This window comes from Mauremys mutica, chromosome 10, assembly GCF_020497125.1.
Source record: "Mauremys mutica isolate MM-2020 ecotype Southern chromosome 10, ASM2049712v1, whole genome shotgun sequence".
NCBI lineage: Eukaryota > Metazoa > Chordata > Testudines > Geoemydidae > Mauremys > Mauremys mutica.
This window is the reverse complement of record NC_059081.1, coordinates 67,701,522-67,719,416: the sequence shown is the minus strand read 5'-3', so window position 1 is coordinate 67,719,416 and position 17,895 is coordinate 67,701,522. Positions and strand designations below refer to the sequence as shown.

The window sequence follows — 17,895 nt, the reverse complement described above, 5'->3', positions numbered from 1 at the left end:
CTCTTCTGGGTAGAGACTCTCTCTAAATATGTTTACACAGTACTAGCAAGGCAAGTCCTTATGCTGATTGGGGTCCCTCGGCATGGCTGGAATAATAATAACCACCATAGTCATCATAATTAATAAATAAGAGTTTTCATTGCTGGAGATCCTGTCCCAGGAATTAGCTAGTGCCAGGGTTGGCTTTGTAATGCCAGTGTATCATCTTTTATTGTGCTAATATGTCTTTCATGAAAATAAAAATAGTCAGTTTTTCCCCAAACCGCAGCGGAAACAGGGGTTTCAGAGCCTGAGCTCCAGCCCGAGTGGGGATGTCTATGCTGCTATTTTTAGCCTTGTACTGCTAGCCACGCGAGCCGGAGGCCGTTGACCCAGGCTCTGAAACCTGCTGCCACAGGGTGGTGGGGGGTTGGGTTTTTTTGCAGAGTAGATTGACCCAGAACTTGCAGACCCAGAGGAGAGCGGGCTAGAGTAGCTGTCTACCACCATGCCTACAACAGGGAAGTCCTCCATGGCTGCAACCAGGGCCCCTTGATGCCACTCTAGCTCTTTAAAACAGCACCAAGGAACCAGAGCAGGTGTGGGGCTTTCACCATAGGTACCTGCAGTTCATGTCCTATATTTACGTTTAAGCACCTAAATAATATTGAAGGGTCAAAGAGGGCACACTGGCAATTGTTTACAATGCTTAACTTTTATTAAAAATAGATGCGAGACGTCAAACATCACTGTGCAAAATCACAGAAGTGGTGCAATGGACGTCGTGATGTAATGTTGTTAATTGCTTGAATTACAACAGCCCCAGTGAGCTGGGCACTGTACAAACACATAATAAAAGATAACCCCTCCCCTAAGGACTTTACAATCGAAATAGACAAGGCAGACAAAGGGTGGAGGGGAAGCAAAGGCATGAAGAGAAGCAGGGCCGGCTCCAGGCACCAGCCCAGCAAGCTCGTGCTTGGGGCGGCAGATTCTACGGGGCAGCATTCTGGCCAATCCTAGGGCGGCACAGCTGCTTTTTTTTGTTGTTGTTCGCTGATCCGGCCGCCCTGTAGGGGGCGGCAGCGCAGAGGAGAGGAGCGCCCTGCTGGGAGCAGGCTGCGCTCTCCGTCTGCCCCAGCCGGTGTCAGGTCTGCAGCACCCAGCACGGCCCACGTCCTTCCCTCTCCGCCGACAGGAGCGGCACAGAGCCATCCTGGCAGGCAGCACAGCGAGCGCCCCGCTGAAGCCCTGGCTGCCCCCCTTTTCTCTCTCCCCCTGCTCCCTGCCCCTCCCGCCCCCCCCCCGCTAGCCGGGGCACGTCTGCAGCGCAGGGAGTCCCCCTGCACCCCGGCTCTGGCCGCCCCGCAGGTTTTGGTTTTTTTCCTGCTTTGCCGCTCTGGCCGCGCCGCAGGTATTTTTTATTTTTTTTGCTTTGCAGTTCTGGCCGCTCTGATTTTTTTTTTTTTTTTGCTTGGGGCAGCAAAAAAGCCAGAGCCCTCCCTAAAGAGAACTTGCTCAAGGTCACATAACACAGCAGCAGAGCAAGGAGCTGAGAATTCCAGGCCAGGTCCCTGGACCTTTCTGCCTCTCCAGGGCTGGGAAAAGTCACTGTGAATTTTAAATATCAGAGGGGTAGCCATGTTAGTCTGGATCTGTAAAAGCAGCAAAGAGTCCTGTGGCACCTTATAGACTAACAGACGTATTGGAGCATGAGCTTTCGTGGGGCATCCGACGAAGTGGGTATTCACCCATGAAAACTCATGCTCCAATACGTCTGTTAGTCTATAAGGTGCCACAGGACTCTGTTAATTTTAGTTCATTTTAAGACCTTTTGAACTAAAGGGCTTGAACACTGAATCCTGAATAAAAGCAAAGCAATGTCGGTATCCTTTAGCCCACTATTGATAATCCTTTTCTTTAACTTGTGTGTCTCTCTCTCTCTTTTTAATTTAAAGACATCCCGCTTCCAAAGCATGATAAAACTTCTTTGTGACTACAAGAGCTTTAAATCACTGCAGCGTATCTGTCAGCTCCCTACTGTTAGCTTTGAAGCACTGTGTGAACAAAGTCAATTTCATGAGCAGCTCCTTCGCAGCACCGAGTTAAGCAATCCCCTTGTGACAGATGTAGTTAATCACAACAGAGTCCTTCGAGAACTTCGGGATGTAGTGATTGGGGATCCCGCCAAAATCCAGTCACAAATTAATTGGTAAGGACTTGTCTAAGCTCTTCTACACCAGTGTTTCTTCCTGAAATTATTAATGTGGACCCTTTATTTTCTTTTAATATTGTCCATTTTTTAAAATTTAAGGATTCAAGAAAATGTGCCGCAAATTGATTATTTTCAAGATATCCCTCGGTATATGGCTATAATGAGTTCCATGATGAATACCACTGAGAATGCAACAGTTTCAAAAAAGAAAGGTAGTTTTACCTGTTTACTTTAAAACGTTGGTTTATAAGAATGGTCACTAATTTACTCATTGCTGTTGGCCTTTCCGAGGCAAATTTCACTGATTGTCTTATGTAAGCTATATGATGACTAAAGTAAGCATGTGCTATGTCCATTAGCTTCTTTTCTAGGACAGGTCGTAGGCCTATTGAAGTCAGTTACAAAACTCCTATTGAATCAGAGTTGCTGGCTCAAGCCATCAGAGGTCCGAAACTTATGTACAGGCAAACTGCGCTCGGTGCAGGACCCAAAAGGCCTGGCTTCAACAATTCTCAGGTCTGCCAGAGGCTTATAGATTGTCAAATGGTCCATCCAAATTCAGACATGTTTGAGCATGACACATGGTAGTGCTCCTCTCAGCCAACATGCACAACATCTTCAGTCTGGGCAAAAATGTTTCCATTCCGCTGTCTTAACATAGGTGCTCTGTGCATAGATATATAATAGCTCTGTAAGTATGGAGAAAACTATTATATCATTTTTTGTTTTTTTTATTTTAAAGAAATGTTAATGGCTGTGTTTAAAAATGTCGACCAGCTGAAAGAGGAGCTCAGAAATGAAGCAGGAATGTCCACAGCAAGTATCAAAGCCCTGATGGAAATGCCTCTCCCAGAAAACATAACTCAGGTAAGTTTACCGTAATTCTAGCTGAAGGTCCTTTTAAATTCGGCACTCAGATAATTAAATCTAGGAGCTATTAGTGAAAGCAGCTCAGCGGATCTCTGCTCCTGTGGGGACGCAGAGAGAGATACATGATGTTTAAGGGACACAAGCTCTATAGTGCTTTATAGATCAAAATAGACACCCTGAATTGCAACTGAAAGAACTTTGTAAGCCGGAGCAGCCTCTGGAGACCAAGAGCGCCATGTTCTTTGACTGACACCACTAGCAGGTGGGTAGCCACATAGTGGGTGATGGCTGAAATATTTAGCTAGTGCATCATGCATTGCAGTAATCCAGTCCAGTGGTCACAAATGCATGGGTATTTTTGGTGAGGTCCACACTACAGGGAAACAGTCGCAATGCAGATGGAAAAGGGCATTTCTGGCCACTGCTGCCACCAATAATTACAAGAGCTACCCCTGGGATCCAAAATATCCTTGCAGACAGTGAATCTCAGCCAAGGATGGACCCGCTGTCCTCAATGGTTCGGCTCCAAAGACTTCTTCCCCCAGCCCTGCTTCAGAGCCTCACCATCATCTTGTCTGGATTCAGTCTCAAACAGCTCATTTTTACCCACCCCCCAGCTCTGTCAATCACCGGGAAAGTTAAACTGCTGGATCATTTCAGCCTGTGCAAAGTGTGCTAAAGCACTACCATTCTGCTTTGGTTCTCCATGCAGGAATAATGGGGAGGAGAAAGTATGTTTCTTAGTCTACAGCATTGGAAGATGATGTTGGAGAAGCATTTAGAAGTGGTAGTTTAAAACACGCATGTTGGAGTAACCTAATAATGTACAAATCTCCTGCTTTTTTTGCAAATACAGCTCGTTTCTCAGATTCTCCAGCTGGAGTCGTGTGACGTCCATTCCATCGACCCAAAGCTAGACACAGTAGTAAAGGAGTTCTGCCACCTGTCACTCCCAGAAAGGACCCACCAATCTTACATCCTGGGGGTCATATTCTTACGTCACTTAGATGTTTACAACTTTCTGTACAAGGTTTGTGTTGGATTTTTAGAGCACTTTTGTGGCTTTTGTTAGCTACTGTGGCTAAGATCCTCACCTGGTATACCAGTACTGGAATGGAGCTAGGATGCTTCCCACCAGCTGATGATCTGGCCTTGTGCGTGAAATAATGAATAATGTTATATTGCATACCCATGCTGACATATACATTAAGACGATTGTCCATTATAGAGCCAGCTGGTGTAAACTGGCATGCCTCAGTTATAACCATTGGGACTACACTGATTTACGGCAATTTAGGATGTGGCTCACTCTGGCCTGGTAGACCAGCCAACCATCCTAGCCTAGGTCAGGTTCCAGTGGATACAAGTCACTGAGCTAGGGCTCACTGTACCAATTAGCTATCCCACCAAATCCCAAACTGTAAAAGGTGCTGTGACATTTATTTGCCCAATCCATAATAATGTTGCAATTGCTGTTATGACCAATCAAATATTCAATATGTGTCATTACGGTTGGTGAAAACCACATGCTAAAATAGGTATGATTCATCAACAAGTATGTTTTCGATACACCTTTAACAATGCTGAAATAATTGTCCTGCCGAACAATACAATCAAATGAACTTGGCTCTGTAGTGATGGACATAAGAACGGTCATACTGGGTCAGACCAATGGTCTATCTAGGCCAATATCCTGTCTCCATTTGTGGCCAGTACCTGAGCTTCAGAGGGAGCGTACAAAATAGGGCAATTTTGGAGAGATCCCCCTCTTCTTCCCCTCCCAGCTTCTGGCAATCAGGGTTGCCCTGAGCATGGGGTTGCATCCCTGTCCATCTTGACTAATAGCCATTGGTGGATCTGTGCTCCATGAATGCATCTAGTTCCTTTTTGAACCTGTTATACTTGTGGCCGTCACAACACCCCATGGCAATGAGTTCCACAGGTTAATTGTGCACTGTATGAGAAAGAACTTACTCTTGTTTGTATTAAATCTGCTGCCTAGTCTTTTCATTGGGTGGCCCCTGGTTTTTGCATCAATGGTGCTGAAGGACCTGTACTGTATTCCAGCCATCCTCCAAACAAACTTTCCCACATTTTAACTGTTTAGAGCCAGGTTCTTTAGAGCTATACCTAAAGTTCCAGGGTGGAATTTTCAACAAGTGGGTAAGTGACTTGGGAGTACAAGTCTCATTGATTTCCTATGGGATTTGTGCTCCTAAGTCACTTAACCACTTTTGTAAATCCCACCGCTGACCTCAAAGAATTAGTACCAGATATGTGTGTCTGTAGATGCTTACAGTTATTTTCTTCCTTCCTCTCTCTTCTAGATGTTTTTCCCCAAAGAACTGCAGAAATCAATGGACAAGATGTTAGGCCTCCTCAAGGAGATGGAACATTTCAGGAACCAAGTGGCGTCTGGCATGCGTCCACTGCTAGAAGCAATTAATTCATTCAAAAAGCTACGGCAGTCTAGAAATGTGCCCCTCTCCAAGGTGTGTATTAGTGTGGGAATGGTCCTGAGCTAAAATGCCTTTGGAGTAGTTACACAGTGTTGTCCGTAGAATCTCTAAGTGCATGAAGGGAAGTAGCCAGTGGTCAGCAAGTCTCTGTCGGGATACTGAGAAGGTTCTTGTTTGGAATGACGTAGGTAGCAGAGGGACAGTCACATGTTCGGTCGGGGCGAGGAGAGGAATGAAAACACAGAAGACTTACAGCTGTGTTGAAGTAGGGTAACTAGGCAGGAGATTAAAGGAGACCTACAGGCACATTGAAAAGACCCAGCAAGAGGATAGTAAAAACAGCATGAGAGCAGGGGGGGCTGGAACAATTCGTATGAGGTGGGGGTGCTGAGAGCCCTTGAACCAAACCGTAAACCCTGACTATGATAGAAACCGCTTTAAGCCAGGGGGTGCGGCAGCCCCCCTAGTTCCAGCACCTATGCATGAGAGTGACACAGCAAGGGCCTGATCTGGGCCCCTTCCCCGAGACCCCCACTCCTTCCTCCATTCCATACCCCAGATCCCCGCTGCTCGCCGCGTCCCTCCTCCTCAGGATGGGCGGCGGCTCGGCCCGATGTGGCTGGGGTGGGCGAGCAGGAGCTCCTCTGGTCGCAGGGGGCCCTCAGGTCTTCTCCTTTTATTGGGGGGGTTGGGGTGCTGGCGTGTCGGGGGGCAGGGCCTTGGGCAGAAGAGGCAGGGCTGGCGGGCTAGCCTCCTTTCACCAGCTGCTCATCAGCCTGATCCAAAGCCAACAGAAGTCAATAGAAAGTCTCTCATCAACTTCAGTGAGCTTTGGCTCAGGCGATCATCACACTTACCATGGTGATTGCACTTATCAGCCAACTGGCTGGTCATGGTGCCTTACGCTATCCCTAGGGCCGAGTACCATCCTTCTGCAGCTCATCTCTTGCCCTGTCATTACGATTCTTTTGCATTATGGGAGTAAATCTTGCTCTACATACTCCAGGGAATAAATCACCTTGAAATCAATGAGAGCTGAGGATGTTCTTCACCTTACAGGAGACATCCAGCATGTCTCATGATTGGATTCTCAACACCTTTATATAAATTTGCCAACTGCTAACACATATCAGCACAAATTATCCTTTGATACTGATGCTTTTCATTCGTATTTATAAATAAGCATGCAAAGGACCAAGCCAGATATTTTCAGGTTTTCCAAGGAAAGTCCCTTGTTTTGTACACGGATAAACTCTTCTCCAAAAGCCTGCATAAATGCGGTTTACTTCTCCCACTGAAATAAGGCGCTTTAAACATGCAGGTGTTTTTGTTTGCTTTTGTTTTTTGTCCCATAGGCATTGTTGAAAACAACTAACATAACAGTAACTCATGGATCATTTAAGTCCATTTCGAAAGCTCTCTGCAATGAGGAAATCACACCCTTGTTTTTTGAATCTTTGCTGCCCGATTTTGGAGCTCCAAAAAGACCTAGTTCTTCTACCCAGGATGAAAATGTACAGAAAATGATGAGGAAATATGGCATTCCCCAGGATCCCAGTGAGTTTGCTGCAAAAGACGCGCCACAAGAGAAAACACTGAAACTATTCGCTTTCTCAGAGAATGTAGTTAGACTTAAATAGAAGGTTAAAAAGTTGCGTGGGCTAGATTCTGTTCTCTTTTGCCCTAATTATAAACTGGTGTAACTCAGTTAACTTCAATGGAGCTTCCCTGATTCATGAGAATCTTCCCCCTCGCCCCGAGCCAGTTGAAATTTTTCAGACAAAACTTTCCATTTGAACAATTGCTTTTATTTTCAATGAAAATGCTGTGAAAAACTGTGTTGACGTTTTAAAAATTGTTCATTACTTTTTTCCCTTGCATCTTTCTGATGCCATTATCTAACTGGGGTGACAATTTTTTGGTCATTGAAAACTCTGGGTTTTGGTCAAGCAAATGTTCTTTCCATGGCTTCATTTCTAACCTTGAGAAACAATCGGAAAAAAATCTTGACATTTTTTGCAATTTTTTAAAAAAAAGTTTGGAACAGCTCTGGTCCCTTGCAGGTTTAGCGGCACACAAACGCATCAGACCAAACGCTCAGCTGGTTTAAACTGGCAAAGCTGCATTGAAATCAACGGCGCTATGCCAACTTCCACCAGCTGGTTATTGTATCAGCTCTTTGAGGACCACAGATTGATTGATGATGGAACTTTAATGTTTCCGGATGTAGCAGTTTATGTGGAAGGTGATGTGTTATTTTGTGCAAGATGCTGTGTTATATGACAGCTTGAGTCAGGGTATCCCTGCCGCTTCCACAAGTGGAGACGACTTGGAGCTGGCAGATCCTGGTGGAGAAGTGGGGAATGCAGTCTTCACGGCATTGTCCCTCTCTTCCCTCAAACCTGCAGTAGCCCATCTGTGGGAATCGGGCTCCAGAGGCCAGGGGGGAGTCAATGTGGCTGGGGGACACAGCTGCCTTCCACAGCTCTATGGGAACTCATGAAGTCCCTTTTCTCGACATAGGACTTTCTCCCCTAGGCATCTGTCTCTTCCATTTTATGTAACAAAAAAGAGCCGTGCATTTGTTTTGAACACTGGGGACAGAAACATTTTGGAGCTGACCCAAGCGTTTCTGATTAGGTCTAGCACTCAAGCTGTTCTGGACCAAACCCTCAAGTGGTGCAAATCTGCATAGCTCTGTTCAGTAGAACTGTGCTGATTTACACCCGCTGAGGATCTGGCTCATTATGCTTATGGGTGACTTATTTTCGTAAAGCTTAAAAAGGAAAACTCAGGCTTCTGAGAGGAGTAGGGCAGCGGCTTAATGCTTCCTCATCTCCCAATTCCCACGGTGGTCTGGTTTTAGGACTTGACAGGTCAGTGCTTTTATCCTGATGTGTCAGTTTTCCAGCTGCACTGACATTATTAGCTCCTCCTAGTTCACAAAACTCCATTTAACCTTAAAGCAGAAAAAGCTCTGCTAGAACAATGAGAATCTTGCTGTCTTGATTTCAGCAACAGGACAGCTTGGGGTGGATTAGTTCTGTCAAGAGGTATTACATCAGTCAGCGCAGAGAGAGTTATGCAGACATTAATCGGACACAACAACAAAAATACTCGTGGGAACTGTCATGCGTCTATTTTATTTGTGCTATTTGTTGTTTTTTTTGCCTTGCAGCGCCATTTTGCTTATCATTTTATCTGGATTTGGTTAGTACCTCTACTGGAGCTTTAATATGGTCTTTCCTCAAGCCTATGCTGTTTGGGAAGATTCTGTATACACCAGACACCCCAGAAACTCGAGCAATCATGGAAAAGGTATGATGATGTGAATACTAAGAGGAGCTCTGGTCAAGCTAATCCCAATGGCGGGGCTTCTTGTTGGGTCTGCAGTGCAGGCGGTTTTTTGGAGAAGCAGCAGAATTCTGCTTTCTGCCTGCACTGGAAGTGTTAGACTTGGTTGATAACCCCCTGGGGGAAAATTGAATCTTGAAGCATTACTATAGAACATAGCTGATGTGGTCTCAAACTGGGAGTAATCTAAGGCTTCTAAGACGCTCTGAGACAAAAGAAGAATGAAGATCAGTCATCAGCAAAGAATTGTTTAATGCATTTAAATTCAAAATGGGAGTGAGGTACCGACTGTGGGGTGTTGGTTGGGACCAACTGAAATCACGGCAGCTGGATCATAATTTTGCGAGTATTCAGAGCTGGGGGTTTGCTATGGACCCATCGCTGATTGGGTCATCCCTAAAAATAATGAGGTTAGATAAGCTTGCAAATCCTTTGGAACTTGTTTCCAGTGCACCGTAGCTTTGTATTTCTGTTTGTGGGAAGGCACTGCAGAAAGAATCCCGATCTGCAAGAAATGAAAATACAAATGAAAGTGAAAGGCAGCAAATTTAAACTGAGGAAAGAGAAGCATGACTTCACGCAATGCACAGCCTCTGGGGCTCTTCGAGACAAGCTGTCACTGAGGCCAAGAGCTTAGCAAGATTACAAAAGGGACTGGACATTTAGACAGATAGCAAGAATATCCAGAATTATAATAGAAAGAATGTAAAAAAAAACAATGGTGAAACCCTGTGTCTATTGAAATCAATGACATAACTTCCATCGACTTCAATGGGGCCAGGCTTTAACCCCAAGAGTTTTGGAAGTGATGTAGACACTCACTCTTCAAGATATAAACCAACCTGTAATGAATGGGGGAAAAATATTTCCCTGTGCTCAGGTTATCCCATAACTATCTACTTCATGGGGTTTCTTGCCCCTTAATCTGAAGCAGTTGATGGTGGCCACAGTCAGAGACAGAATGTGGGACTGGGCGGACCCGAGGTCTCATACAGTCTGGCGATTCCTATGGTTTACCGGTCCATTGAAAAAGAAGATTGTTAAAGAGGCAGCGACAATTTGAAATCTACCACTTTGTGAATGTGGCAGGCAAATAGTTTCATTTGCATGAAACATCCAAGCAGCACTGGAAATGTATGGGGCATTACAGGGTTTGGAAGGATTTCTCTGCAAAAGGCCTTAGACCCTAATCACTCCTGCCATAAGCAAAGGAATATCTTCCATTAATGTCAATGGCAGTTGCTCTCCCTTCATCAGGACTGACTTAGGTCCTTCATCACAGCAAAGCGCTGTATAACTCAACAAGAAAACAGAGTTTTGTGACTGCACCACATTACTGCTCTGTGCTAACTAGGTAAGGAGCTGAGGTCAATAGCCTTTAATAGTTTCTGAAGGAGTTTTCGGGGAGGAAAATGGTTGATTCTTCATTAATACAACTGGACTTTTATTCTTAGTCATAGAGCAAGTCTACGCTTAAAACGCTTTAAGCTTCTCCCGCCAAAAAAGCACTGTCTATGCAGGGGGTTAGGTTGGTATAAACGACGTCGTTCAGGAGTGGGGACTTTTCAGACCTCTGAGTGACGTAGTTATACTGATATAGGTCTGTAGTTTAGACCAGACCTCAGTCATAATACTTAAGGCCCCAACCCAGCAAAGCATTTAAGCAGGTGCTGAAGTCCAGCCCTGTTTAGGAAAGCACTGAAACATAGGCTAAACGTTAAGCACCTACATGTGACGGAGGCATGTGTTGAAGTTAAAGACATGTTAAAGTTAAGCATGTGCTTAAGCAGTCAGCAGAATAGGGACGGACTGCTGAATCGGGGCCTAAAGAAGGAAAAACTTGTTCAACGTCACGGTCAAGCATCATGGAAATATTAATTTAGCTTTTTGTAAACAGGTCAAATGGATTTATTTTGTGTGTTTGTTTTATTTGTTTTTTTAAGTCTAATGCAACCCTGAAGCAAATGGCTGATCTAATGCAGAAGTCCCAGGAATGGCTGGACAAGTCACCATTGATCATGAATTCACTGACTACGTTAAACCAAACAATTCCAGTTGTCAAGGTATTATCTCACAGCTAACAGGGTCCCTTTGTCGCTCAAGTAAACAAAAGGCTGGGGGCAGATCCTAGCTGATATAAATTGTTATAGCTCCATTAACGTCCACCAACAATACAAGCACCAAGAGATTTTAAAGGGGCACCTTTTCAGAGCTAATCCCGCCTTCTGAAATGCTTACAGTACGTCCTCTAAAACTTCCAACACTGAGGAGAGATCATTGGCTATACAAAGGGGAGAATTCTCTGAGGTTTGTAAATGCAATTGCCTTCTGCTTGACATAGCAATCAAAGCTGGGTGACTCGTTACAAGGCCCATGGCAGCCTGAGATACCAAAGAAGTGGTTCTCCTCAGGAAGCAGAAAAGCTGGGATAATACCTAGTTCTCCTCATTAGAAAAGTGCCTGAGAGCCTAGAGGATGAACAGATGCCATTCTGCCTTTGTAGCTCAACGAGGAAAAATATTTAAATATCAAGGTAAAACTTCAGACTCTCTCCATGAGGGAAAAGTCACTGCTCAAATCTGGAAAGCTGTAATGTGCTTCCTCTTTCTACTCACTCTCCATGCTCAAGTTCCTTTGAGGCCTTAGCAGCAACGATTGGCTTCTTTTTGGTTAAGAAACAGAACACAGCCTGCTATAGAAATGATACCTTGGGAACACAGAGTAATTATTAACTGGTCCCGGTGGCAGAAATTCACCACAGTGTAAAGGCCATAGCTAGACTCCTGGAAAATCCAGGATGGTGCGTGTGAGAGTCAGAGGTGAAACGTTCTCCACTGAGTGGACTCATTTGTGGAATGAGCTATTAGAGATTCAGCTAAACTAAAACCTGAAGGCCTGAGGCTCATTTACACTCAGGCCCCTGTGCGCTGTGCTCTGTGTAAGGTTCCCTTACAGGGTATGTCTACACAGCCTTTTGGAGCCCGCGAGTACGAGCCTTCCAGGAGGGTCGAAAGACTCAGGCTAGCACGGCTCATGCTAATGTTCTAAAAACAGCTGTATAGACGAGCCTAGGGAGAGGGGTGGGTTGGAGATCTCAAGCCACAACATCAAAGCATTGGCTGTGCAGCTATTTTTAGAGTGCTGGGGCAAACCTCACCAACCCCAGCCGGCTGATCTGGGCTGGGAAGCTTGCTCCTGCAGGCTCCAAAACCGTAGATACACCAAAAGTGGGTAGAAATTACCTACTTTAACATCTCCGTGTCACTAAGGATTCAGGCCTAAGTACTGTCCAGAACCAATCCGATGCCCGGTGACATCAGTGTGAGTGTTTTCCATTGGATCAGGCCCTTAGAGGGCTGTAAGACACCGTCATTGGCTAAAGTTTTCTCACCGTAACTGAAACCAAGTTAAGAGAGGAGGCTGAAGAAGGGCGTAAGGAACATGGAGGGGCTCCAAAGGGGTTGAATGTCACTCTCGCTCTCTCTCTCGTTTGACAGAATACCCTGCAGAATCCATTCGTGCAAGTTTTTATCAAACTCATGGTGAAGCTGGATGCTATCGAACTGCTGAGCCAAATAAATGAACTGGGTAAGTCGCTATTCATACACCTCCTATTTATATAACAGCACTTGGACCATCACAACTGCTGCACTGCCTTAGCCCATTGGTGTAATGATTCCTGCTGGCCAGTAGCTGATGCTTTAGTGCCAATCAAACTCATCCATAGTGTATATTTGCAATGCTTCATGCTTTGTGGGGCTGGAAAGATTCCTCCTTCACCCTCTTGAAATATCAGCATATGTCCTGAGCAATGTGGTTTGAGCGCCCACATTATGGATGGATAACACAGATGTGGGGAGAAAGGGAGCATTATGATCCTTGTTTTACAGATGGGAAACTGAGGCATAGAGAGATTAAGTATCCACCGTACACAGGAATTCTGTGGCAGATTTTGCCTTGAAGTGCAGTCTCCTCCGTCCCAATCTTGTACCTTAGCTCAGTGCCACTCATCCTCTCCATAAATGTGTCTTATGTGGCATAGAATCATAGAATATCAGGGTTGGAAGGGACCTCAGGAGGTCATCTAATCCAACCCCCTGCTCAAAGCAGGACCAATCCCCAACTAAATCAAGCCTCACCTTAAAAACCTCTAAGGAAGGAGATTCCACCACCTCCCTAGGTAACCCATTCCAGTTCTTCACCACCCTCCTAGTGAAATTTTTTTCCCTAATATCCAAACCTCCCCCTCTGCAACTTGAGACCATTACTCCTTGTTCTGTCATCGGGTACCAGTGAGAACAGTCTATGACCTGGGCTACGCAGGGGGTCAGACTAGATGATGATAATGGTCATGTTCCAGTACCAGATAAGGCCTGGCTCCAGAGCTTGCATATACACATCTGACGTGTTCATCATAAGATCCTTTAATGCTCTGCCAGGTCTGGCTGCGGTTCCTTTAAATCAATGGTCACTAACTCGTCGATCGCGATCGACCGGTCAGTCCTGGAGCCTTAGCCATTCGATCGCGATCTCCAGGCCGCTAAATGTCCAGCACTGCAGGGGCTCAGGAAGGCTGCCTGCCTGCCACGACCCCATGCTGCTCTCACAAGCGGCTGGCTGCTGACTTGTCTCTGTGGCCCCTGGGGGAAAGAGTGGGGTGAGGCGGCTCCGTGTACTGCCCGGAAACCGACCAATGGGAGCTACGGGGGTGGAGCTTGCAGGTGCGGGCAGCGCACGGAGACCCACTTCCGCCCTCCCTCCAGGGGCCGCATGCAGAGATGTGCAGCAGCCAGTCGCTTCCAGGAGCGGCGTGGAGCCACAGCAGGCAGGCAGCCTGCCTAAGCCCTGCTGCGCTGACCGGGAGCCACCTGTGCTAAGCACCTCCCGGCTGGAGCCTACACCTCGCACCCCCTTCTGGACCCTCACCCCCAACCCAGAGCTCCCTCCCGGACCCCGCACCCCCTCCCACACCCCAACCCCCTGCCCCAGCCCAGAGCCCCCTCCTGCACACAAAGTCCCTCCCAGAGCCTGCACCCCTCACCTTCTTCTGCACCCCAACACTCTGCACCAGGCTGGAGCCCCCTCTGCACCAAACTCCCCCCCAGAGCCCACACCCCTCACCCCCTCCTGCCACCCAATCCCCTGCATCAGCCTCAGCCAATGCACACCCCACAGTTGAGAATGTTACACTGATTTGTGACCATCCCTGAAAGATTTTGGATCTATAAACCACAAACGACACTAATAAAAAATGAAACTCATGAACTGTCCAGTGGATTCTGTGAGATTAGATGCAGTGTGACCATATGACCCCTGCACCCGAACTCCCTCCCAGAGCTTGCACCCCTGCCCCAAGCTCAGCCTGCATCCCCCTCCCCCGCTCTGAACCCCTCAGCCCCAGCCCAGAGCCTGCACCTCCTCCTGCCCCAGCCTGGTCAAAGTGAGTGAGGATGGGGGAGAGTGAGCGACAGAGGGAGGGGGGAATTGAGTGAGCGAGGTGGGAAGGGGCAAGGCCTTGGGGAAAGGGCAGGGCCTCAGGGAAGGGGCAGGGTAGATCCTGGGTTGATCTTAAGTTCAAAATATGATCTTGTGCGTAAAAAGGTTGGAGACCGCTGCTTTAAATGAACACCGTGCCACCTAATGGCTGAACAGTGTAATAGGGTTTAACATCCCGTTATAATAATAGTCCCTTCTGGCCTCAAAATCTATGAAAAATAGTCTTAAAAATCAAAGGACCTAGTTTAAATGACTCAGATCCTGAATGTTAGTCAAATAGACATTGCAAGAGAATCTCTGCAGTAAATTGTATTAATCCCCTCTGGCCACCAGAGGACACTGTTCAGACATAATTATCCATCCAAATAGTGAATTGGAAGTCTGATGGGAAGTGGTTTTAATAGTTCACTCACATCAGAACTGGAGTTTTGCTTTAAAGTTTTCAAGTCTCTCAGTCCCCCGTCCCCCCCGCCTCCCTACTCCCTCAGAGAACATAAGAACGGCCATACCGGGTCAGACCAAAGGTCCATCTAGCCCAGCATCCTGTCTTCCAACAGTGGCCAATGCCAGGTGCCCCAGAGGGAATGAACAGAACAGGGAATCATCAAGTGATCCATCCCTTGTCACCCATTCTCAGCTTCTGGCAAACAGAGGCTAGAGACACCATCCCTGCCCATCCTGGCTAATAACCATTGATGGACCTATCCTCCATGAACTTATCTAGTTCTTTTTTGAACCCTGTTATAGTCTTGGCCTTCACAACATCCTCTGGCAAGGAGTTCCACAGCTTGACTATGCGTTGTATGAAAAAATTCTTCCTTTTGTTAGTTTTAAACCCGCTGCTTATTAATTTTATTTGGTGACCTCTAGTTCTTGTGTTATGAGAAGAAGTAAATAACATTTTCTTATTTACTTTCTCCACACCGGTCATGATTTTATACATCTCTATCATATCCCTCTCCTCCCGCCCAGGTCATCTCTTTTTTCAAGCTGAAAAGTCCCAGTCTTACTAATCTCTCCTCATATGGAAGCTGTTCCATACCCCTAATCATTTTTGTTGCCCTTTTTTGAACCTTTTCCAATTCCAATATATCTTTTTTGAGGTGGAGCGACCACATCTGCACACAGTATTCAAGATGTGGGTGTACCATGGATTTATATAGAGGCAACATGATATTTTCTGTCTTATTTCCTATCCCTTTCTTAATGATTCCCAACATTGTGTTCGTTTTTTTGACTGCCACTGCACATTGAGTGGATGTTTTCAAAGAACTATCCACAATAACTCCAACACAGCCCTTGTTTATGCCAGTGGAAGCTGATGTAGATCAGGAGTCAGTCTAGTTCATTGCAACCCATATCAGCATGCTGTGTAGAATGAAATCTGTGAACATAGTCACCTACTGAGTGCAATCACCTGTCCTAACTGCAGCATACCCATCATCCTCGTGGCCGTTGTCCCACATTAGTTACACTGCATTGTATAGTCACCATGTACAACAGCCAGAAGACGGCAGTACCTTTATTGGCTGCATTAACAGGTCTAATACACACAGCACCATGGCAGTCCTACCTCTTACCTGACGGGCTTGGATAAAATAGATTGCGTTCTCTACTGAGCTAAAACAGATCAGCAGACATGGCAATTACACTGAAAATCACTGGACGTGGAAGGAATGGAGAACATCATACACAGTTTAAAAAAACAGCAGATTAGCAGTAACCTCTGGTTTGAAATGGCCATCACATTCCATAGTTGGCATTCTCCCAAAGACAAACTGATGAGCGTGTTAAGAATGATTAACCTAAAAATTGGGTCAACCACATGCATTCACTGCCCTGATAAATGCAGAATAATATTTTACGATGAATGTTTAGTGTGATTGTTTATTCCATCGTTATTAGCATTAACGGCATAATGAAGTGATGGTTCTTTTGCTTCATTCTCTTCCACTTCCCCCAGATGATATAAGGTTGGAATTGCAGAACAACGCCGACATCATCAATCAACTGAACACATTATCTACCCTGGCAGTAAATGTATCCTCCTGTGTGTCGTTTGATCGCATTCAGGTGGCAAAAACCAGAGAGGAGCTGGAAATGGTAGCTAAAGACCTTTTTTTGAGGAACGAACTTTTTGGAAGTAAGTGCCGTGTTCAGTTACAGAAATGTCCATGTAATTAATGATTTAACCCTTTTTTACTATGCTATCATGTGCAGTAGCCAAAGTGCAGTTCATGAGTCAAGTGTTATACGTAGAGTTCTATATTAGGAAGACAATAGGTCCCAGCAAACAATGCTCAACCTGCAATCTTCAGCCAGTCAGCCATGACATATTGCCTGGCCATGCCTCCTTATCACAGATGAGAGTGTGCTACAATCTGCTCCTTTTCATGCAGACTAGGTGTAGGTAGCCCTTGGTATCCTGGCAAGGTGCCAATATGGTCTTTTGTTGAGCACCTTGGGAACCCTTGGTGAATCTCCAGGATACAGAGCTGTCCTTCAGATAGGCCTGTAGAGGAAAAGGGATATGTAAATCAAGTAATATGAAGAGACCACACCTTTCTTTAGCAGATCATAATGTTCTTGAAATGCTTTAATGAAACCAAATAGCCCATTATTGTAGGAGACGTATATTGGCAGATGAGAACTACATTCATAAAAGTCAGATGAATTTGGCCCATTAACTTTTGGCTATCATATCAAATAGGGAAAAAGAAAGGACCTTATGTGTGTCCTTGGTTTAGTTTTTAAAGGTATTGGAATCAGGGGCGGCTCTAGCTTTTTTGCTGCCCCAAGCACGGCAGTCAGGCAGCCTTCGGCGGCTTGCCTGCGGGAGGTCCCCGGTCCCGCGGATTTGGCGGCTTGCCTGCAGGAGGGCCACCGTTCCCGTGTCTTCGGCGTACCTGCCGCCGAATTGCCGCCGAATCCGTGGGACCAGCGGATCTCCCACAGGCAAGCCACCGAATCTGCTGGACCGGGGACCTCCCGCAGGCAAGCCGCCGAAGGCTGCCTGGTTGCTGCCCTCGCATGGACCGGCAGGGTGCCCCCCACGGCTTGCCACCCCAGGCACTTGCTTGGAGCGCCGGTGCCTGGAGCTGCCGCTGATGAGAATGTGAGCTCAGGACTTTCTTGAAAGTCTCATAAACTGTTATTTTTTAATATCCCAGCCACCATTAAAAACATCTCCCTTATCAACAGAAACTTTACTAACCTTGATAATGTGATGTATCAGTAGTTATCAAAAATGATTTCCTGTAAATCTATCATACATGTGATTTGATACTCTGTATATGGAATATTTATATTTTTTCTAGTCGGGTTAGATCAAGGCCAAGGTTTTCCAAAAGTGACTAGTGATTTGGGGTACCTCCAATACTGAGTGCTGACGTAGGGACAACTTGAAAGGGTCTGCTTTTCAGAGGGTGGGTTCTCAGCACCCAGAATCACCAGTCGGTTTTGGAAATGTCAGCTAACTGTTGAGCAACAACAGCTAACTCTACTTTGACATGCTTGATAGTG

General features: G+C 46.0%; 1 protein-coding gene across 1 annotated transcript in view; it reads left to right on the top strand.

The window, feature by feature from the left end:
* ABCA12 (ATP binding cassette subfamily A member 12) overlaps positions 1-17,895 on the top strand; it is a 127,920-nt gene that overhangs the window by 45,809 nt on the left and 64,216 nt on the right. Inside the window, exons 13-22 of the mRNA XM_045032666.1 lie at positions 1,938-2,191; positions 2,294-2,406; positions 2,937-3,061; positions 3,921-4,094; positions 5,392-5,556; positions 6,879-7,080; positions 8,702-8,841; positions 10,821-10,940; positions 12,375-12,465; positions 16,337-16,516. Of these exons, the coding sequence (XP_044888601.1) occupies positions 1,938-2,191; positions 2,294-2,406; positions 2,937-3,061; positions 3,921-4,094; positions 5,392-5,556; positions 6,879-7,080; positions 8,702-8,841; positions 10,821-10,940; positions 12,375-12,465; positions 16,337-16,516 (1,564 nt within the window). The remainder of the gene's footprint in view (positions 1-1,937; positions 2,192-2,293; positions 2,407-2,936; positions 3,062-3,920; positions 4,095-5,391; positions 5,557-6,878; positions 7,081-8,701; positions 8,842-10,820; positions 10,941-12,374; positions 12,466-16,336; positions 16,517-17,895) is intronic.